Genomic DNA, 24197 nt, shown 5'->3' with positions numbered 1-24197 from the left:
ACTGATCCATCAGGCTTTAGCCCAGAGACTCAGTGCTCTGTTCCATTTGTTCTGCAAGGAATGACCGTGTGTGTGTCCCTGCTGTGTAATGGCCCAGTAAGGCTCCCTGCTGTGTAGTGACGCAGTAATACATGTCTGTGTACGGACTCAGTAAGGTGTGTCTCAGTGCTGTATATGGGCTCAGTAAGGTGTGTTTCAGGGCTGTGTACAGACTCAGTAAGGTGTGTCTCAGTGCTGTATATGGACTCTGTAAGGTATGTCTCAGTGCTGTGTACAGACTCAGTAAGGTGTGTCTTAGTGCTGTATATGGGCTCAGTAAGGTGTGTTTCAGGGCTGTGTACAGACTCAGTAAGGTGTGTCTCAGTGCTGTATATGGACTCTGTAAGGTGTGTCTCAGTGCTGTGTACAGACTCAGTAAGGTGTGTCTCAGTGCTGTGTACAGACTCAGTAAGGTGTGTCTCAGTGCTGTATATGGACTCAGTAAGGTGTGTTTCAGGGCTGTGTACAGACTCAGTAAGGTGTGTTTCAGGGCTGTGTACAGACTCAGTAAGGTGTGTTTCAGGGCTGTGTACAGACTCAGTAAGGTGTGTCTCAGTGCTGTATATGGACTCAGTAAGGTGTGTCTCAGTGCTGTGTACAGACTCAGTAAGGTGTGTTTCAGTGCTGTATATGGACTCAGTAAGGTGTGTTTCAGGGCTGTGTACAGACTCAGTAAGGTGTGTTTCAGTGCTGTATATGGACTCAGTAAGGTGTGTCTCAGTGCTGTGTACGGACTCAGTAAGGTGTGTTTCAGGGCTGTGTACAGACTCAGTAAGGTGTGTTTCAGTGCTGTATATGGACTCAGTAAGGTGTGTTTCAGGGCTGTGTACAGACTCAGTAAGGTGTGTCTCAGTGCTGTATATGGGCTCAGTAAGGTGTGTTTCAGGGCTGTGTACAGACTCAGTACGGTGTGTTTCAGTGCTGTATATGGACTCTGTAAGGTGTGTCTCAGTGCTGTGTACAGACTCAGTAAGGTGTGTCTCAGTGCTGTGTACAGACTCAGTAAGGTGTGTCTCAGTGCTGTGTACAGACTCAGTAAGGTGTGTTTCAGGGCTGTGTACAGACTCAGTAAGGTGTGTCTCAGTGCTGTGTACAGACTCAGTAAGGTGTGTTTCAGGGCTGTGTACAGACTCAGTAAGGTGTGTCTCAGTGCTGTGTACAGACTCAGTGAGGTGTAGCGCTCCCTCTGTGCATCTTCCATCACTCCCATCAGGGCTGCAGCGCCTGTTCTGTGTCTAACGCGTTTGCTATGCTTCGCGACACGTTCTCTTCACAAAGGATAGAGATAAAAACAGGCCTGCACTATAAATCCAGAAGAGGGACCTCCTGAGAGACGCGCCTGGAGTAAAGATGAGAGGCACGCTGCAGGAGAGGTGTCAGGCTGGAGGTCCCCAGCGGTGTTAGGGGAGGAGCCCTTCACGGCCAATCAAACCCGAGCTCCTGACGGCTGTCCCTCACAGGAGGACCCGCATGCAGTGTGACAAGATTCTTCCTCTGCATTTTTCATGGTTGTCCACAACAGTTAGTGGAATGCATCCACTGAGCCGCACTGTGGGGGGATTGTGGGTAACGGGGTAATGTTGGGGTGACTGGGGATAGCTGGGGATGAGCTGTCATAAATAAATGAACAGTAATGAGCAGGGGCCAAAAAACATATGTGACTCAGTTTGAATCTGTGATGTAACCTGCTCGATGCCCAATATTGCAATTAGTACAGAACAGGAGAATAAATTGGCTTTGCCTGTATAGATACATTACATAGTATATTGGTACTTTAATATCTGTAATACACACTGCAAAGCACTGAAAACAAAGCAAACCATTTTTGCTCTAATTTTTACTAAAAAATAACTAGATAACAGACTGGTTGATTCCTGAGGCAAAAGATGGACTGCAAATAATGTTAGGGTAGTTATGACACATTAATGTTCATACCAATTTTCAAATCAAAAGCGGCCGAATGCCACGGGGGTGCATTTTTAATGACCGAGTTCAATATCTCATGAATCCTCCTTTTGCCCGTAGTGTCTACTGTTATGTGCTCACACCCTACCGGGCACTAACTTTGAAAAAAAAAAACAATTGTTCCACTCAGTGAGCTGTGCTGCGTGTACTCAGTAAGGTCATGTGGTCGTAGGTCCCGATGACACATGCCAGTCCAGAATGTCCCAGAGACTGCGTCCTGCTGGATTCATGCCGAGTGAACGGAGTGGCCCGTCGATCATTCGCTCCGTGCCAGGAAAGTGTCGCAAACGCGTGTGGCACGTGGCTGTGCATTATAATGAATGAACGTGAGGGCATTATTTTGTGTACAGTGAAGAGTCGGGCGAGAGAATCGACTCTGCATTGAGTGGTAACATAGCAATCAATGAATGCTAACTGCAGCCTCTGCCTGTGAGCCTGCCCACTTACACAAGGCAAAAGCGGATGTTACTTATTCCTTCCTGTGTCTGTCATGCCAGATTGAATGCTGAATGCAACACAGTACTAATCTGCATTTGGCCAGTTCTCCTGTGCCTGGGCATGATGTGGTGTCCTATGCTGACTATGTGGTACCAAGGCAACATGGTAGGCTACAGTCCCTTAACTGCCATCTTTTCATAGGAAGGGAGCTGATCTGGCCAAGGTCCAGACATTTTTTGGACCCCAGAGAGGCCTCGCTCGGAATAATCCAATTTCGCCGCAGGGGTGGTTACACGCCGCTGCTTTGGCTGTTGTGCGGTCTGATTTGAACCCATGTGACATTATCAAAACTGGAGACATGATATTGTCAAAAGGTTCTCTGCAAAGTGCCTTTCGACCTTGAGCACTGATATGCCTGTCCAAAGTTATCTGTCCTCTGCATCCTAATAGCTTCTCCTCAGCTACCTTGTGCCATTTTATTTGCACCATTATCAGTGGACGTTTTCCCTGGACAATCCCCAGTCACAGGTTCAGAAACACCCGAGCAGCCCCATTACATCCACATTTGTGTATCTGTATGACTTGCAAATACACAAGTGACACAAGCATTTTTCAAGTTTGGTTAATTGACTGTACACAAATTTTAGTAAGAGAAAATCTTTTTCTTTGCTTATTTGCAAATATATACTTCCAGGGAAATACTGGAGGCTAAAACCATTCTGTTATGTCTTCATGCCTCTCATATATTTATTGTATGGTCTATTATCACTGCTAGTTGTTTCTAATGTTGAGGCATGGATATTGAATATTTCCTGCAGTACAACCCTTGAAATGTTCAGTAAGCTGACTATGGAGACATTGAAACACTTGATACACTAGATATAACAAACATTCTTGCTTGCATGTCCTACGGGACCTGTTCCCCAGTTTTGAAAGAACACAAATTTTAAAAATTTAAGGAGTATCAAATAAATGAGATAAACTGTATACCTGTTTGAAGTTCTGTTTGTCTGTCTTGAAAGCTGCATGAGCAGTAACATTTAGTTAGAAATGAAGATTCCAGGCCCTTCTGGAGAGCTACAGTGAAATTTCCCTTGTTAGTTGTACTTGCACTTTGCCTTTCCCCCTCCCGTCCATCCACTCACAGCACAGCCTTTTTCAATCAATTCCTTCCCCATCCCCCTCCCCCTCCCCCTCCCCCTCCCCACACATACACACCCTCCCCCACCAAGAATTTATGGTAACATCCCTCACCACCATATCCTTACCTTTACACTAAACCTGGAAGGCCTGCTGTCAGCTACACCTACGTCTTCCCGGCTGAGTTCATGCAAATTTCAGTCTCCCACCACATGGGATTCTACTTTTATATTCGGCTTCCTTTGGCATAGTTAAAATGTACCACAAGCACAGGCATAAAGAAAAAATATGTGTTGCTACAATGCCATCTCTTCACAGAAAACAACATATTAGCATCACTGTGTGTAATAAAATCATGCCACAGGGAAATACGTGTAATCCAACAGGATTTGCTCCCAATGCATAATTATCTGGAAATCATAATAAATGACACTTCTGTGATTGGGCACAAGCTGAGCAATAGGCATGAGAGGCCCTGCTAGTCCAGCGCAGACAGAGACCTCTGTTGCGGGGGGAATCTTTAAAATGTTTCTGTGAGCATCACTAGACCTGAAAATAGAGGACCAGGAAGAAACAGAAATCAATTGAAGAACACTCTCGACATTGTCCAGGAAGCCTTTTTAACGGGAGGCAATTTGGGAGCTTAAAGGCAGACATGGCAATTTCCCAGAGGTCTTCAGCTCTGAGGCTGCTTCTGCCAATACACAGGGGATCCATCTTCTGAAGCAACGGGCCACACCGCGCTGGGCTCCGAGGGGTTGGGGGGTGGGGCAGGCGCCCCTGGGACGGCATTACAGCGGCACACTACGCCGCGTCAGGCTGGACTGGATTTGACCGTGATACATCTCTCCACCGGGACAGGCCCTTATTTATCTAGATCCCCAGCAGTTAAGCCGGCGCAGTGGACTGTGGGGACCGAGAGAATGGAGCTCCAAACTACACTTGAACACTTCAACACACTTGTGAGCACATACACACACACACACATATACTCACACATACACACACACACAGACACACACACACACACACACACACACACACACACACACACACACACACTCAGCACCTCTAGAAGCAGCTGGAACAGCTCGATGGCTGACGGCTGGGGTGGTAATTTTCGTGGGATAATTGCTAATTGTTGGGGAGGGTTTTTTATGATGCCGATGCTCTAACACCAGGCCTCACACTGCAGGGCTGTTGAGCCCAGCCTTCACCCATTTGGCTGCTAATGTCTGGCACCATGCTGCCAGTCACACGGAAATCTGTCTCCGCTGCTGAGCCTCCACTCCAAACAGAAAATAAACCAGCAAGCGTCCGTGTCATTGAGCAGGTTACCTCACCCCTCACTCTGAGTGTGACCGGAGTCTGTGCCCCTTCCACAAACAGTACACCCTCCTCAGGAGGTGAGTCTGGCCCCAAGCATGCTCCCTTACCCCACACCCTTACCCCACCCACCCCAACCCCACGCATTTATATACTCTACACCCCCCATCACCCCCATACCTTCAGAACATTAACAGATCCCTACACCTGTGTCTCTAAATGGCTGAGTTCAGGGAAGCCCCATTGCCTCACTCCAGAAAAGATTCTGCCTTTGTATTCAGCTTCCTTGAACTCACACAGTCAGAATCCATAAACACAGACATGCAGAAGAGAGGTGTGTGTGTCAGAGTGTGATTCTAACCCCCTCCCTCCCTCCACCCCAAACTCCCCAGGGTCACAGCGGCCTCACCATATTCCGTGTCGTAAAAGATGATGAACTTCTGCCAGGCGTACTCGGTGACCACGTGGAGGATGACGTCATTGAGATAGACGGGCGGGCGCACGAAGAGGGTGTAGTCCTCGGTGCGGGAGCGGCTGGTGTCGGGGCAGCTGGAGCGGGGCGTCCCCGCAGGTGCGCGCTGGATGAAGAGGTGGGGGATGTGCATGGCGTCGGCCAGAGACTGCAGGGATCCCGCCGACATGCAGCCGATGGAGCTGACCAGGGCCAGGATCCCCCTGTTCATCAGCTCACAGGCTGGAGAGAGAGAGAGAGAGAACAGGTGAGCGTGAGGCTGCTGGAGAGAGAGAGAGATAGAGATAGACGGAGAAACAACAAGTGAGGAAGAGAGTGCTGATCAGAGAGAGAAACAGAGAGAGAGAGAAGCAAAAAGAACAAGGGAGTGTGAGTGTACTGAAGAGAAAGACAGAAAGAGAGAGAAAACAGGTGAAGATGAGGGTGCTGGAGAGAGAGAGAGACAGACACAGTAATAACAAGTGAGGAGGAGGGTGCTGGAGAAAGAGAGCAAGAGAGAGGAGGGAGGTGAAGACATTGATGATGAAATGAAAGAGTAGAAAAGGGTAAGATCACTGGTGAGACAGAGAGGGAGAGAGCGAGAGAGAAAAGGTGAGGGTGAGGGTGCTGGAGAAGGGGATAGAGCGAGAGAGAAGAGGTGAAGGGGAGCATGCTGCCGACAAAGAGAGAGAGAGAGCAAGAGAGGGTGGAGGGAGGTGAAAACGCTGAATCGAGATGAGGTGAAAGAGCGCAAGAGGGTGAGATCTCTGGAGACTGAGAAGGGGTGAAAACGCTGAATAAATTGGGACAAACAGTGACAGAAGGTGAGAACGCTGGACACTGAAAGGCAGAAAGCGGGGGCGCCGAAAACACTACACGCAAACTGAGAGAGAGTGGGTGACGGGTGAGAGAAACACTGGAGAGACACATCTGGTTATCCGTGCTTATACCAAAAATGCACCACGCACTTCGTAAGAGGAGATCAACAACCAAAAAAAATGCAACATGGTGCTGTTTCCAGGGAGGGAAAGTTGCAGGAGATTTATTTTGTCAACTTTCCGAAATCCGTATCATACTTTATTAAAGTCCCGGAGTGCAATCGTGTTGCTGCAGCGAAAGAAGGCAGTGATAAATGTCTCCTTTCATCAGTTTAATTACAACAGTGGAACACAGTGCAAATAAGATTATTTCCACTCCATTTAGAGGTTTGTCTTAAATCCCGCCGTTTTAGTGGATACTCTATGATGGATATGATTGGAGGAGGCCGCAGGCTGCAAAGAACGCTGCCGAGGGATGTGCTTATTACCGGAACGCGAACTGTCACGACCTGTGCGGACGCTGCAGGTGCCCATATATCCCCATGAGGCCCCCCCTCCCAGACCGCTCATCACAGGAAGCACACCTTCCCTGGCTGACACGCTGTGATATAATGCTATTTTAAAAAATTCTACCGGCAGTGCACCTCCCCCACTACTCCTCACCCAACTCCCCACCCCCCACCCCCCGCCTGCTCACGCCCCAGGACGCGCGCTGACGGCAGACACAAACATTCATCTCACTTTTGCAGTTTTATGCCTTGTCACAAAGTTGGGAAGGTGAAACATGGACTGGCGAGCCGGGCCGCGATGCAGAGTAATTTGCTAACTCCGGCAGAAAAATAGAAGTGTCAAGTAAGGGCAGGCTGGAGGAGGTGGGCGCTGCCGCTGCCGCTGCCGCTGAAGACGCAGGAGAGAGGGAGGAGGAGAGGGAGGAGAGGGAGGGAGGCACAGGCGGCAGCTCTGCCAGCTCTGTTACAGGAGCTCTCCAGGGTCCCCCGCTTGATGTCATACACGCCCCTCCCCCACCCCCCTCGCAAACCCCCATGCAGTTACACACACACACCAGCACACCCCAAATTCTTCCTCCACCCAGGAAATGGAACCAGGCACAACTGGTGCCCTGAAACCACCACAGCGCCGACCGCTTAAACATTTTCCTTTTGCTCAGCTTTCAAAATGAACTGCAAAATTAAAAAATCGATCTGTGATGACTCGGCATTTGTCTCGGAGAGGTGGGGCTAGCTCCCAGACAGACACACAGACGGACGGACAGGCAAACAAAAGAGACTGCCCTGCCTGCTAACCCTAATGAGGACTGGGAGGAGGAGGCTGTTTCACAAAGGTGGATTAAGCTGGGATTCTCCAGCCTCGCAAAACAAGTTAATAACGAGCAAGGGCCATTTCCATGGAAACCTGCGCAGGCTTGAACCTTCCCCACAACATTTCAGCTCGGTTCATTCCGACTTCCTCTGCGGGAACGATATCAAGGGTGATTTACCTTATCTGATATTCATGACAGTGTTACTTTATACTTCCCTCAACAATAAAAATGTCAAGAGAAGCAATGCCTCTCATTACAACATTCAATATTGAAAATACCATCACGCTTCCCAGTGCTGCACATGAAAATGTCAATTTAGAAAAATAAGGCGTAATGATGAATTTAGATGAACAGGCAAATGTTCATATGCATTTGGCAATATTTATGATTTTAGCCATCCACTAACTGTTTTTCTTTTGTACAAACTTAAAATCAGACTAACTGCCAAATGACATATAAACATGGCTGGCAAAATATTATCGAAGTCGGCGGGACACAGAACTGTGCAAAAAAGTTTTATTTTTTGGCAATGTCGAAAAGACATTAACATTTTTCTTTCTGAAAACATTGTTTGTTATGAAAGCAATGAGAAGCCAATTGGCCAAGAGGGAGAAAAACATTAAGGGAAGCGGCCCTGAAGCATGCGCGGTAAATTGGGGGAATGTAATGCATTAATGCTGAATAAGCCTGGCTTGGGTTAACAAGATCATATTAATCATAAACTGCATTGGTGAAACCGCATTAGCCCTCTACCATGGATTGTGCCAACTTAAATCGGATAACTTCAGCTAATCCTGAGGGGGTTTTCAGGCACTTAAGTGAGGTCTCTCACATCGCTGAATATGTCATCTGGTTCTCCATACTCCTTACTCCTGTTATTCATTGGCTTTGCTGTCAGTGTTACCCAGGGTCACCTATACGAGAAAGTTTATTTGCTTAGCAGATGCCCTTGCGCACTTCAAGTTCTACATCAAACTCATCTACTGTATACAGCCTGATCTTTTCTGGAACAAATGGGATGGAGCACTTTGCTTCAGGGTAAAACACGCATGCCAAGCCTAGGATTTGAACCGACAACGTATTGTAACTGACTTTACACAGGCGTCCGGTTCTTACTTGAAGAAAATGAGGTAAACCACCTGGCTCAAGGGTACAATAGCAGTGTTCCACGCACGATTGTGGGCCCAGCCACCCAATCACCGCTCCACGCTGCTGCATGCGTTCCGAAGGCAAGTGACACCCAGTGGCCCCTTAATGGGCCCCATTTCTCTCGCAGGACTCTTCATCTGCACCAGAGCCTATTGCCCCAGTCACACCTGAGTGAGAGCAGAGTGGCTGTGGACTGTTCTACAGAGAAGGCCCCATTTACTCCTGACAGGTGAACATGAGGGAACTCAATAACATGCTCGGCTGCAGACAAGGGCTCCCATCCTCCCTTTCACAGTGCGCTACCTCGGCGGATTGCCGCTTTCGCGCATTTCTCCCTCTTTATTATTTCCCTTCCCCCCCGGCCCCGTCCTCCGCTGCTGCTTCAAAACACCATCCAGCATATTTTTGCCCGACCGTATTTCCCTGTAATGGCGGCGCTGCCGGTCCATAAGAGGGAATTAACGCTTGATTAATGTGACAGAGAAACAGTGTTCCTGAGCCGGCTTCCTCCTCGCCCCCCCTCCCCGAACCCCCCCCCCCCCCGCACCGCTGCGATAGCACTTAACACTCCCTCTCCTTCCCGAAAGCTGCCGCCGTTGAGCACACAAGATAAATGTTTCCTCGGAGATTCCCAAGCTTTCCTCTTTATGGGGACGGCTTTTGTTGCTGTCACTTTTATGAGAGAGATCTGCAACTCATTCTCTCCTTCGTCTTTCTGCTGGGGGGGTGCCCTGGGTTTGTGGCTGCAGAGTGATTCACTCACCCTCCTCCTGTAGGACTTAAAGTGGAAATCACGGTAGCCAGCCTGTTGCACAATTAATTATCCGATTTGAGTTTATCGCATTAGGCCATTAGGCGTTACTGAATAGCTTTGAATGCTAATGTGCACCACATGAGTTTAAAGCATGTAGTTAAATGATTTTTTGAAGAGGTATAAGTTTAACTATTCGATCTTCTTTACAATGTTCAAGTAAAGGACGTTAACTTCCAATAATGCCCTGGAGTCAGCATTCAAGCTGTAGGTAGTTAGCAATGGATGAGAATAAAGTTTATGAACTAACATTCCAACAGAAATAATTTCATAATTAATAAATGGCTATTACTGTAGTATTTCTTGTGATAGCCGCCCTTCATCATCCACCTTTTTTTACATACTTTGCCCACTTTGACACAGCTCAGATATATATGATCTTCTTTACAATGTTAAATTAAAGTATAGCCAATGCCAACTACCAATAATGGCTGTGAGGCAGCATTCCAGTTGTTGGTAGCAAGCTATGAGCTAACATTACAGCAGAAGTAATTTCATCATTAATCAATGGCTACTACTGCAATATTTCTTGTGTTAGCCAGTATCGCAGGTGCGCTTTTATCTTCTTCTGGAACCTTGTCACCAGGAACGGCGAGGAAAGTGCACTGTCAGCCATCATCCAGCCTTTTTTACATACGCTGCCCACTTTGACACAGCTCATTAGCGCCATGACTGAGTCCTCCGAGTGTGATGAAGGGAAGAACAGGAGAGGGAGACAGATGCAGGTGAGGTGTGAGGGAAGAGCAAGGACCGTGATGGAGAGAGAGGGGCGCTGGCGCTCTGGCAGCCGCGAATCAAACTTCACCGCGCCTGACGGGTGGGCCGACTCCCTCCCGCGGGGGAGTCCATTTGGTCCTCTTTCAGTGAAATTAAGACTGACACATGAGCATACTACAGCAGCAGATGTTCTGGTAAGAATGTAAAATTAATTAAGGAAGATGTGTGTGCCGCGTGCTGTACAACGTGTTAGCATGGGTGCTATGTTGCGGTGTCGGGTAACAAAAGAAATACGAGCTACTGAGCTCATGAGTTGAGCATGTTGGGCTCAAGTCTGTGATGTTGAGCTGGTGAGAGGGGAGGGTGGTGGCACTAAAGTTTGTAAAACAGGAATGTGGAGTATAATGCTGAGTGTGAGACAGAAGGGTAGCATGCTGGGGTAGGAGCAGTAGTCTGTGTGGTTGCCGGTTCAGTTCCCCAGTGGGGCATGTCTGTTATATCCTTGAGCAGAGTACACAACCTGAATTGTTTTGGTAAATATCCAGCTACATACATAAAATAAAATTCTGTCCTACGTACATTCTTAGCATATGTCTAAGACCATCTACTATAATGTAAGGCATATGATGTTGACTTTATGAGGTTGTGTACCATGTTGGAAGGAGGTGCGAGATGTTGACTTTTTGAGATAGGAGGGTAGTGTGGGATGTTGACTTTGTGGGTTATGAATTTATGTTGAGTTTTTGAGATGGGATGCTAGAGTATGATGTTAAGTGTGTGAGATAGCAAAGTCAGTGTATGCCCTTGAGTTCTGAGGCCAGAAGGTAACATGTAATGTTGAGCTCATGAGATAGGAGCACAGTGTGTGGTGATGTGTTTGTGAGATAGGAGGGTAGTGTATGGTGGTGGAAAGTTAGGGTGTGATGTTGAAGTTATGAGATAGGAGGGTATCATGGGACATTGAGTCTGTGACATGGTAAGGTAGCGTGTAATGAGCAATTGTTCTTTGCTCAGGAGGACATAGTCAGCCTCCTCTGGCGTGGTAGACAAGAAAGGAAAGCGCCCTCTTGCCATTTTTCACTTTCAGTCTGTGTGTTTTCTTCATTCTGCACTAAATCACCATGCAAAGTTTCCCCTTTAATTGAAGCAGCTCAAATTGAGTCATTCATCACAGTGAATCTCCACTGCTACGCGGCTGGAATGAAGCCGCTATCCATTATAAACAGAGGCTACGGAGCATTGCTTATCCTCCGCACCCCTCCCCTCATCCCTCCGTTCTTCTTCTCCATCTATCTCTCTCCATCCACGGTATGTTCGCTCCACATCAAGGGATGGTGTTTGCACTGTTCCTCCTGATATAACATATCATTGTGCTAAAAACTAGACTTCATATCCTTTTTACTGGATCTTGCACATACAGGTTTGTGTGTGTGTGTGTGTGGGCGCGTGTGTGCACGCTTACATGTTTTTGCCTCCTTCCCTCCTAAATAAGAGGCACACGAAGCAGGACAACTCCCTCAAGTCTGTCAGAGTGAACAGCTGGCGAGGATGATGATGATTTGTGTTTGTCATTTTGCCCATGAGCGTGTGCCTCTGTGTGGTCTCATTTGAGAACATGGACGGAAAGGGTGTAAACACAAAATGGCAACCGCAGAGAGAAAAGGGATGATTCTCTGGGCAAGGGAGTACGACTTATCACCGCAAGGTTATGAAAGCCCAACCTTCCCAGAAAAAAAAGAACAAAGAGAGCTTTGAAGAGGTTTGGCTAAGGGCTAAACCCTTTTCGGAAAAAAAGAAAAAAAAAATTCTCTTCAAACAGAGCAGCCGTTCCAAGGGACATATTTGCACACTGATTTGAAACACGGTCAGGGCGCAGAGGAGAAGAAGAGGGGGGCCTCGCGCAGTAATTATGCGCGAGTAGTCGTCCCCTCCTTTGCCGGGCAGAGCGCCAGAGAGGCAACTTCCCTGATTTCTTTAAAACACTCTCCAATGTCAATCTCATCATCGGCGCTGGGCAGCAGCTGACATCGTCCTTCCCTCTGATCTGACGGCCATCAAATGGTGATCACGCTTCCATGGTCCCGCCCTGCCCCGCCCCTGCATTCTGTCCATCCCTGTGTCCGTGCGTCTGTCCAGCCCTGCAGATCTGAGTGTGGGCAATGGCCTGTTTGCACCGGAGCGGCAGTGTGATCTCCACCTTTGGGGGGCTTTTCTCCGACGACACTAGCTCTCCAAAAATTGCACGACTAACCACCGTCATGTGGCTACAGCGAATTCAAGTCAACATATGCAACATATTTCCAAGCCAATGTGACTCCAATAAACACAGTGCTTGATGGGCTATGTTGATTTTGATATGCTGCGGTATACACTTCTGTAACCAAGCATGTAAGATGAGAGACAGAGGGAGAGAGAGAAAGAGAGAGGAGGATGGGGGGGCGGAGGGGAATATGAACGAGTGAGGGAGGGAAGAAAGACAGCAAAAGGGGGAGAGCGAGAGTTGAAAGACGGAGAGCCGAGTAGAGTCTGTGACAGATGGCTGTGCCCTCAGAAGAATGAAACTATGGGTTGGGGACTGTTTCTTCTCTCTGTGTTTCTGTTTGAAAGCTACAACCAAATCTGTTTAAACTCCTTGACAACCCCCGCTACCATTCTGTTCATTCATAATTCAATGAGCAAATACTGGAGACGGAAAATCACAGCGTGATATATTTTCGAAAACAAACAGAAGGCTTTTCCCATTTTCTTTATATTGCTTTGTGTTGTTTACCAAAAATACCCCATTACTGCCCTGAACCCCAAAGCTCACCTCTTCTATCGATATCATTTTTCCATAACAATGGCTTGAAACTGGCTTGATTCAGCTGATCACCTTGATAAACCCAGCGGGGTGTGTGCGTTTTGGTTGTTCTCATCGCTGGAATGAATGCATTTTGATGGTGGTTTATGGAACAATGTGCTAAAGCGGGCCTGTGTTTCTGCAGCCTTTGTTTCATTCTTTGAATTCAATGTCCTTTAGAGGAACATAAGCCACAGAGGCTAAGAGCACAGCTCACTGACACACACTGACAGAGGTGGTGAGTCTGCTGATCCTCAGCACTGGGGGTCCCTGAGGGTGTGTGTGTGTGTGTTTGTGTGTGTTTGTGTGTGTGCGTGTGTGTGTGTGTGTGTGTGTGTGTATGTCTATGTGTATATGTGTGTGTAATTGTCTGAGGGCATGTGTGTATATAAGTGTGTGAGTGTGTGTGTGTGAAAGTATGTGTTTGTGTGTGTGAGAGAGAATTTTTATGAGTACTGCATGTGTGCATGCGTGTAAATGTAAGCGTGGGCACATGTGTGCGCATGTTTGTCTGTGTTTGTGTGTGTGTGTGTGTGTGTGTGTGTGTGTGTGTGGGCGCGCTAGCAAGCGCCAGTGCATACGTGCGTGTGCTGCTGCTTGCGCGAACACGCTTTATCTCCACGCTGGAACAATCTGGACCCCAGGGACTCCGCCATCACTGGCAGACAAATCAAGCTGAGGACCGCGGGCAGAGAGGCGACAGGTTACCGCTCTAAAATCAACACCGAAACACCAGGCGAGACCCATCAGATAACCCCTCGTGACCCGGGGACAGGGCTCCGGTGCTCGTGGCTGTCAGCGCAGTCCCCCCGCCCCCCCCCCCCCCCCCCCCCCCCCCCCCCCCCCCCCCCCCCCCCCCCCCCCCCCCCGCGATATGAGACAGGCGCCCTGACAGCAGCATCGCCCATGACTCTGATGAAGGACCCAGTTGTTTTGTCATTTATTTTCCTGAACAGAAAATCACAGATGGAGATGCAAGCACTCCAGGCGAAATGGGGGGAAGGGAAAAAAAAAAAGAAAAAGAAGTTTCGTCAAGATGAGGAGGGAGACAGGAGTGAGCTGATGTAATTAACTACACTCTGCTGAGTGCTGCAGGATTAGGAGCCTCTGCGCACGCCACGCTTCAGAGCCAGCCAGCGTGCCCGCCCCGCTGATTCGAGGCGCCATCGTAGCCTGGCGTGACCGCGGCAACCAGGCAAAAAAAAGGAAATGGTACTGTACAGTTCTGTGGGCAGGGCCACCGTGGAACAGGTGGGTCCCAGCATGCAACAGAACAAGTATATCACCTGACCTTCACTTGTACAGAGTCTCATGAATTAAAGACCTCTGCAGTTGTACTTCTGTACTGTTACTGTTAGGATTGGTATAAGCAGATTGAATGATTCTATGCAAACGTGAAAAAAATAAAGTGTCTAATCTCTGTTATGAAATACACTGTCATCATTCATGGTGCTTCTTTATAAGCTACAGCCTCCATAGAAATCTCATGGTCGTTATAAGGATATAAGGATATCCTTTTCAAGGTTTGATGAAAAAAGTAGTAAACTGCATCAAAACTATACCACTCTACTACCTGCGCAGATGACCAAACATATTGCCCAATTTTTCCATCGAAGGATGAAGGGAAACCCAAACAAGACTGATGCGCACATTACCTTTAAACACGTTAATTTGGCAGCGATTGACTTTGTCGGACTCGTTCTATCACCTGACGTTGGGAAATAGGCGCCTCTTGCATACCCAGCAGGCAGATCAATTGGGAGGATTGCTCTCCCCTCGGACGCGGTGCAGGTTCCCGCGCGAGCCACGGGGCCCCGGCTGCTCGTACAGTCAGGAGTCGCCGTCTACTTTGACACGTATCGCTTTCCGATAATTGGGAGAGACACACGTAATTAGCCACGGGTGGCTCGACTGCGCACCCAACTGGGTCCTGTCTTTCCCAGGTGGGACGGCCTCCTCCCTCCTCGCCTCCCCCTCCTAACGAAGTGGCCTCTCATACCCTCCTCCTTTCAGCATAAAAGTAAATGCATTGATTTGAAGTATTACGATAAGACTCAATCAATGTGTGCGCGCTAATGTTGCTACAAATCTAATTCATAGCGATCTGAAATTGATTCTAAAGAAACATAATGCTTGTTCTTTCACCTCCGGCTTGACTCGCTTCAGGCTGACCGATTGTTCCAAGGTAGTACTTGCCTAGCATTTGTTAACTGTAATTTAGGATGGGAAAGGTTTGGTCAAATAAACGCATTTGTGTTCTTTAACTCAGCTAATAGATTTATGTAGCCTATTGCCATTTGTAAATTGGTAAATTGCAAAATTGTAAATTGGTCCTCTAAACCTTTTGTAAGAAACACAACTATTGTTATTCATTCTGCAAAACATACCGATCATACCACAGTTGAGTGTGGCATACCGAAAAATGTCTAGATAACTTGTCTAGAAAACAAAACAAAAATAGTTTCCTTCCTTACCTACCTAGCTACAGTAGCAAACTTATTCAGCTCATTTGCTACTAGATCTGCAAAGCCAAATTACCAGCTCGATTTGTACTATTTGATGGCCATATTAGGCCAGGTAATAAGACTGCAGCACAATGGAACTTTGAACGGAACAGAAAACACAGTGATTAGCCCTTGGACTCAATCAACACTTGTCCTTAACTTTGTCTCTAAAATAACCGCAAGTGCTATGTTTTGGTTTTTTTTTAGTGCAAGTAGTTTTGTTCAATCATTGTGGCAATCCCTGAACTCCTCAAACTCTTATAAGAAAAAAACAGTTGCCTTTACCCATGAGTCAAACTTAAGGACAAAAATGTTGACTGAATGCAGGGGCAAGTCTGAAGTAGTTGATCAATCCCATTCACACAGCCATGCCTTCTGAAGTCCCAGAGCATTGTATCCTGTAATAAATACTGTAATCAGAGATTTCCCTCCTCTTCTTCCCAGGCAATCCCTCAGCGGCAGCTGCCTCAGCCCAGAAACTTTCAGGTAAACTCAATCCTGGCATTTGAGTTAGTCTCTGTCAGGAGGGAGACATGTTTGAAGGTTTGAGTCAGGTTCCTTTCATGATACTTGAACTGGAGGTAAACAAACACAAGCTTGCTCTACAGGAGCTGTGGCGAATTTGAAAGTCTCCCCGTGACTCAAAGCATGGCGCCTGCTGACGCCAGGCACTCAGAAAACACAGCAACAACAGAAACAAGCGGCTCCATCAAACTGAAGGGCCCTGTCTCTGAGCACAGCCCTCCTTTAGCAAAGTGGTGCATTCCTTGCCTGATGTGGTTCACTGTCTACGTCTGTGCCCCTAACACAAAGGATAGCTCATAACCGGAGCTGGAAAAGGACAGACATGGTTCTGCTTTGATGTGCTGCCTTAGGAAAATTACGTCAGACATTGCTTGAATCAAAAATTGTGTCTATCCCTCAATGCCCAGCTGTTCAATTGCTAACATTTAGTATTGTTGAGTTCTATTCAAAAGAAGACTGGCCTTCATAAAAGAGACTCCATGTGGGCCAGAGAGGCTCTGTAATTTTGTAAAATAGCATATTTTTCTTGAAAACCACAGAAGGATACTGATTATTTCAAACATTGCTATAGATATTAGACTGATTTAACCAAATACACATTTGGACACCAAACAGATACTGCTGTGCTTGATGCATTAAGACAATTTATCTATGGGAGAAGTTCTTAAGATAACTGACGTCCAATTTTTTCCCCATCCCTTATCATCAGAACACCAAGCTTAAAGCCAGCTTTATCACAAATTTAAAACTGTGGGGTTCCCGAGTGACTTAGCCGGCATGGCGCTCACCTCACGTAAACGGTGTCAGTGGAGTAGCATGCACCTGCGAATCAGCATCACCTTCTCAGCAGGTCTTGTAGTGTGAGACAATGGCTGTTGGCTGGGTGCGAGTGCATTGTAGCATTGCATTTGTCATGTGCACAAGTGCAGAGGTTGTCACATTGTGCCTGGTTTATGTGCACTTGTTGTTTGTGGAGATATTGACCCGTTGAGCAAGCCTTCTCAAGTATTCTAATGATTACATGCAAAGTGTCCATGGGGACATCATGGATACATGATGATGGCAATAGGTTATCAGCCTATCAGCCAGAAACCTATAAAAAGACAAAATGATGAAGTAGAATTTTGCCCAAGTGATCAGTCTTGAAACAGATGAGCAATTAAACCATAAAATTCACACTGTGAATACAAATTGAATGCCTTTCATGTGCCCAATACATAAATAATATAATCTGAATAAATATTTACGTCACAAAAAACATCTAATGCTTCAACTGCTGTTATATCTACACTTACAAACTATCACTGGTTGACAGCAACAAACGTTACCCTTGTCAAGAAATTAATTACTTACAACAAGCTTTATCATAGAGGATAAGTTGTGCCAAAAGTTAAAAGTTGAAAAAAAAAAAATCAGACATGAAAATGCAAATGCAAAAATAAATTTCACAGTGAATAAAGTGAAAGCTTACATTACAGCTTTTCACATCTGACATTCGCTGTCCTCCTTTGCATTCTCTTTCCTCATTAAACATTCCCTGTGACATTTGGCACAAATCTCACTCTGTGTGCTTAGTTTAAGTGAAGCACGACAAAAGCTGGAGGAATTCAAGCCACTCCAAACGGCCATTCATCTCATCAAAAAGGCTCTTGGGTAATGGGGGCTGGCCTTGCTTCTATTTTCACAACTCATCTGCATTTGGATTCAAATCCCCGCTCCTCCTGCACACTGCTCACTTTGAATTATATTCAATTAACTTCTGATCTCACACACTAAGCCTCTACAATATAACGCGACCTGCTTTGCTTACAAATGTTTACAGACCACCTGGGCCCTACTCTGTGTTCCTTATTGGATTGGCTGAGTTTTATCACTCCATCACTACAAACAGAGCCCTGATGTGGGTGGATTTCAACATGCGTTTCCTCATTAGGATGATTAAAAGATTGCACGTTGGCACTGAATTGTAATGGCTTCATCCAAAATGTAGATGGGACCACCTATTTACAGGTATTCCTAGTTATCTCATTTTCCTGACGTAATTATTTTTCTCATACAGCAAAACTCAATATATCAAAGCCACGCTCTGAATTCCTCGCCAGCTCAGAATGTTTCACACAAAATGGCTGACTCCTCAGACTTAATATAGCAGATTACATAGTAAATGTCTTTGATGACACATAACCATTATAGCCTAGACATGAGAGTTCCCATGAAAGCCAAAACAAATAAATACATTTATTCAGGAAAAGCACTCTGGCAGGCATGTGTATCATTTTTAAAGAAACATGCTGCACAGTAAAAATGGAGGGCCACAAAAATATAAATCTTGGCTATTTAAAGATTTAGTATACCCAAGTAAAAACATATTAGTACATGACTGTCTTATTTTTCAAGCTTAAGTGAGGAGGATTTTTGAATTCTTTTCTGCCATAGCTCAATTCCCACCCCCAAACTGGAGAATTTATACTATGAATTTCACATAGGTAGAAGGATTTTTTTCATTAACGTTTTGATAAGAGGATAGAAAGCATTAGGAATCAGAATTTAAATATCAAATGCATCAGAGCTCTCCCTTCACCTGGGTCCATCGCAGTCAAATCTCATAGGCCAGTGGAGTCCAGTGGAGATTTTTTTTTCTCTTTTAGAGCAGCCCACACTCACTGAATTATTTATCCACTCAAAAATGATCACATTGCTGCCAGATCCAATTCCAACCAAGCTTGTAAAAGAACATTACTCTATGCCACCTCATCCTTAATACCACAAAAACAGCTTCATCAGCTGAAGAAGTCCCTACGTCATTCTCCGCAATTAGCTATGATACAGCCTTAACAAGGAAGCCAATCAGGACCTGAATACACTTAAAAATTAGACAAGCCAGAAAAGTTGCCTTTACTTTATACCGTATATTGAGTAAGACCTGAAGGAGAACAGAGCCTTTCTGGCCAGATAAACAAGGTTTGCTGGATTAATAGTTCATGTTCAGGTGTGTCCCGGGTATAATTCAACTTGAGGTGAACAGGGGTGGCAGTGTAGCATAGTGGTTAAGGAGCAAGACTGAAAGACCGAAACGTTGCTGGTTCAATCCCCACTGGGACACTGCTGCTGTACCCTCAGGCACGGTACCTAACCCACAATTGCCTCAGTAAATATCCAGCTGTATAAATGGATAACATTGTAAAGAATGGTAACCAATGTAAGTGGATAAAAGCGTCTGCCAAATGAATAAATGTAAATCTAGGTTAGAAACACAGTTCTGATACAGAAGGGAAGCATGTAACTTACAACATTATAAAATGCTGCCTCTCTGTTGCATTGAAATTCTCACCAAATAGCTCCACATATGAGAGTGACTAAAAGGATGGGAGTTTTTCAGGTTAAGCAAACAGCTTATAGGAAAGGTTTAAGGCTTGGGCCAATGCTTTTGCTATTACTTGGAGACACCATTAGGAAGCATAGAGAAAATTGTCCCTGGTATGCAGATAACAGGCAACCCTATGTATCAATGAAATCGAAAGAGGTACATTGCCGCTGGTCATGGAGTTAAAAACCTGTCCAGGAAATATAACGAACCGGATGACATCCGGCACCTGCTGCTGAACTCTGATAACAGGTGTCATGATCTCACGTATAAAAATCTTCACAACTGAATGGCTGAATTTGACCTAAATATGAATGGGTTTTCTGTAACACTTAATGTTGCAATCAAAGATCTCAGTGAAATGGCTGACCCTGATCTTTCTTTTGAAGTGCATTTCAAGAGTGGTCTTTTCTCCACCTGATAAATATAGCTCAATTTGAGACATCTCCTGGTGCTAAAAGGTGTAGAAAAATGGATTCGCACATTGGTCTCATCAAGATTGGACTGCTGCAATGACTTTCTGTCAGACAGCCAGAGCTGCACCCTAACCACATTTCAACTGAGAAAAATTCTGCAGCAAATATCTTGAGTGAAGCTACAATGTGTGACTACATTAAACCTGTTCTAATTCATTTCACTTGCTGCCTAGAAAAACTAGAGACGTACTGAAAAGTACTTTCCTACTTTTTGAAAGTAGACGCTGCCAAGCTTACTGCACCTAAGAGACAGCTTAATCTCCCTAAACACAAGATGCTGCCGTTCGCTAGGCGTTGACTACCTTTTGCTTCCCAAAAAATTGCTAAGAGCAAAGCAGTTGGCAGAGCCTTTTGTTATAGAGGGTATTTGAGATTCACTGAGTGATACATACCTAACCTTCACAGGACTACTTCAAAGCAGATTGATCGGCAGTTACTAACTTCCACAGATGAGTGTCTATTTTTTTGAACAACTTCCTTGCTTTCCTTATTTTGCCCCACAATACCTACATGATGCTGTGGAAGAATAACTGTCCTATTTAGTCAATTCATTTTTCAGTTCATTTTCAAAAATTGTTACTCTTCTTGGATTACAGTGATTCAAGCTGTATTCATGTATTCAAACCATTGTTATTATCTAGTAATTCCATTCAAACTGAAATTCTATTGTGCCTGTGCAATTTTATGAAAGCTTTACCATTTTTGATTGTTTGATTAATTGATTGATTGACCGAGGAAATACAAGTGGGAACAGGTGAGTAACCTCATTCTGTCTTCTGCTCTCCTTTTTGCAGACTGGGAAACCGGGCCTCCTGACTTCCCTTTTAAGTGCTTGATAACCGTGGTCACATGAAAACCTGCTCTCCAAGCACATTACAGCAGAGGCCAGTTATGACAGTGTTCGATACAACAAGTTCCACTATACCGTGCCAAACACCTGCGGAGAAAACAATTTAGACGGTTCATTTTCTCAAGCGTAGTAGCACCGCGCTCCCTATTACAACAGCAATCACCCGCTACACGGTACACGCATGACACGAATCTGCAGCTACTCAGCGGCGCCGTCTCCCAGGAACGAGACGAAGCACAATCGGCGGCAATTTAAAGGACAGCACACCATTTAATTCCAATTGAATTACAGGTGAATTTTATTGCACGCGCAGAGGGGAGCGGGGGGGCATTTTCCATTCCACTGCGCCGTGGCTGTTCTCCGAGAGCGTGGCACCATATGTACCCCGCCGTTGACTACTCTGCATGCATTAGTGTCACTATGCATATTGGCGCCATTACCGCCACCATCGGGCCCCTTTCCGCGCCGCATACCAAGGCCGCGCCGCAACACCGAGATTCCTTTTTGCTACATCGCACATTTATTTCCGAAGTCATTACCTTTGTCAGACGAACACCGGGAAACCCACTTGAGGAGATTAAACCTTGATGAAAACAATCAAACCCGAGACAACAAATCAATACATTAAATGCGCTTTGAACAGAAATAAAACAAACGGCCAAGCAGAGCGCCGTCAGGTTTGGGCGGCGGTGGCGGCGGACCCGGTGACCACTTCCCCTGTCACAGCGCACACGGCTCTTCATTACGCAGCACTCGCGGCACGCGAAGTGAGTCAAAAGCACCTCTCCAATTTTTTGACTCGCGCAGCAAAGGACTGTCAAAGCCCGGGTACAGCAGACAGGAGAGGGTGGAGAGAGACACAGAGACAGAGAGAGACAGAGAGCGTCCAGCTCAGAGATGCATCCAGCTGTGACACAGCTGCCGCCGACAGGTTCCGCTTTGACCTGATCGTCACGTATGTGTGCGCGCCGAATAGCTACTCCTCTTTTTTTCCTCACCAAACACAGCTGTTACACCCACAGCGCTCATTCCCCTCACTTTCATCCCCTCTCCTCTCCCCCCTGTCCACCTCCTCCTCCCTCCCTCCTCTCTCTGTCCCCCTCTTTCCCCTGGCCTTCCCTGGACCCGGACAGATGCTGTGTTTAATGCCTTAATTCTGCTCCCTGTCAGCCTTCCAATTTCTTTGATACTTCAACACTGATTCCAATCTAAAAGAGACTGTGATCCAATTTGGGGACTGGCAGGTTCCCAGTGCGAGCACACTCAAAGCAGTCTGTGTGGAGGAGTCTGTGGCACATTGCTTCAGAGGTATACACAGTAATAGTTAATTAAGAAGCAATTAGGTAGCTAAATAGGAAATACTGTATGATCATTTGCCTCTTCACAAAATGCAAATTAAAAAAATATGTACTGAGACCTCAACATTGATTCTGTCTTATGCAAACATGTCCCAACATTTCCCCGAGACTCTACCTTAACACTAATCCATTTTTCCCTTGGCCTTACCCCAAAACGCACCCCTTTCCCTCAAGACTGTACCCTAGCATTCACCCTCTTCTCTATGGGCCCTACCCCAATATTTAATCCCTTCCCCCAAAAGGCCCAACCTGAACACTCATCCCCTTTTCCCCTGGCTCTACTCCAAAACCCAGGCCCTACCTGAATATCCCCTTTCCTCCCAGGACTTTCTTAAGAGCCCAACTATCTGCTGAGAGGCTGAAAAACTGATTAAATGCAGAGTGAGTTAGTCAGAGCCACCTGTGTGGATTAGCAAAGCAGTTGAATCATTAGCTGCAAACTCCACATTAGTACTAATTTTAGAGGCAGTATTTTAATATAATTACTAGACCAGCATTCATAAACAATGGCTATGGTATGGTAACAATTAATCTAAAATACTGTGGCGATAAAGTGAAATGAACTGCTGTGATGCCCCTGACGCTGGCTGCATTAAAAATGTATCAGCAACATCAGCTTATATTCACGAGAACAGCAGCATGACGTGCCTCCCTTGTGTTAAGCGGGGTCAGTTTAACTCCAAGAAGAGACAGACTCAGAGCCTGGAGCAGCTCTCTGATACAGACATGAGTGTGGACATGTGTTGGTGGTGCCCGGAGACATGTGCGAGTGGAGAGGACTGGAGCTCTGAGCTAACAGGCCTGACAAGGCCTGACAAGCTGAGGCTCTGTGTGTGTGTGTGTGTGCGTGTGCGTGTGTGTGTGTGTGTGTGTGTGTGTGTGCATGTGCGTGTGTGTGTGTGCATGTGCGTGCGTGTGTGTCTGTGTGCATCTGTGTATGTGTGTGTGTGTGTGTGTGTGTCTGTGTGCATCTGTGTGTGTGTGTGTGTGTGTCTGTGTCTGTGTGCATCTGTGTGTGTGTGTGTGTGCGTGTGTGTGTGTGCATGTGCGTGCATGTGTGTGTATGTGTGTGTGTGTGCATGTGCGTGCGTGTGTGTGTATGTGTGTGTGTGTGTGTGTGTGTGTGTGTGTGTGTCTGTGTCTGTGTGCATCTGTGTGTGTGTGTGTGTGTGCGTGTGTGTGTGTGCATGTGCGTGTGTGTGTGTGCATGTGCGTGCGTGTGTATCTGTGTCTGTGTGCATCTGTGTGTGTGTGTGTGTGTCTGTGTCTGTGTGCATCTGTGTGTGTGTGTGTATGTGTATGTGTGTGTGTGTGTCTGTGTCTGTGTGCATCTGTGTGTGTGTGTGTGTGTGTGTGTGTCTGTGTCTGTGTGCATCTGTGTGTGTGTATGTGTGTGTGTGTGTGTCTGTGTCTGTGTGCATCTGTGTGTGTGTGTGTATGTCTGTGTGTGTGTCTGTGTGCATCTGTGTGTGTGTGTGTGTGTGTGTGTGTCTGTGTGCATCTGTGTGTGTGTGTGTGTGTGTGTGTGTGTGTGTCTGTGTGCATCTGTGTGTGTGTGTGTGTGTTTGTGTCTGTGTCTGTGTGTATCTGTGTGTGTCTGTGTGTGTGCACAATGCCCAGCTAATGACCGCGTGGATCTGCAATATCTATTCTCTCCAAGCAAAGCTGTGGTTTGGGCATCATTAAATTTGTACTTTTATCGATGTTGTAAAAAATATTAATGCTTTTCTTTTTGCTTTTTTAAATCCATTGTGATAATGGTGTGTGATAATGTCATTATGACGCTTAAAATAGAAAACACAGTTTGTAATATAAAGAGCTATTATAACTGCCCGCTGGCCACTATGGACTGTGTTTAGAAGTCATCATTTATTGGCATGGTGTTCAAAATCAGCAGAAATAATGCAAAAGGCTATTTAATATACATATGTTGATGCAGTCATTTACAGAATCATTCCAGTTCATATGCCTCAACAAAATATTTTTATTTCATTTCAACACAACTTAATAGAAATCATGCTGTGCCAAAATCTTGGTTATGCAGTACAGCAATGCTGCGCCAACAGAAATCTGTTCGATTTTCCAACCATTGTAAAAAAAAAGAAA

At 46.1% G+C, this 24197-nt stretch overlaps 1 protein-coding gene across 1 annotated transcript in view; it reads right to left on the bottom strand.

The window, feature by feature from the left end:
• Positions 1-24197, bottom strand: part of grid2 (glutamate receptor, ionotropic, delta 2) — a 365965-nt gene that overhangs the window by 150376 nt on the left and 191392 nt on the right. The window contains exon 3 of the mRNA XM_036526665.1: positions 5318-5602. Coding sequence (XP_036382558.1) covers positions 5318-5602 — 285 coding nt within the window. The remainder of the gene's footprint in view (positions 1-5317; positions 5603-24197) is intronic.

Source organism: Megalops cyprinoides, chromosome 4, assembly GCF_013368585.1.
Source record: "Megalops cyprinoides isolate fMegCyp1 chromosome 4, fMegCyp1.pri, whole genome shotgun sequence".
NCBI classification, from domain to species: Eukaryota; Metazoa; Chordata; class Actinopteri; order Elopiformes; family Megalopidae; genus Megalops; species Megalops cyprinoides.
This window is presented reverse-complemented; position numbering and strand designations above follow the sequence as displayed.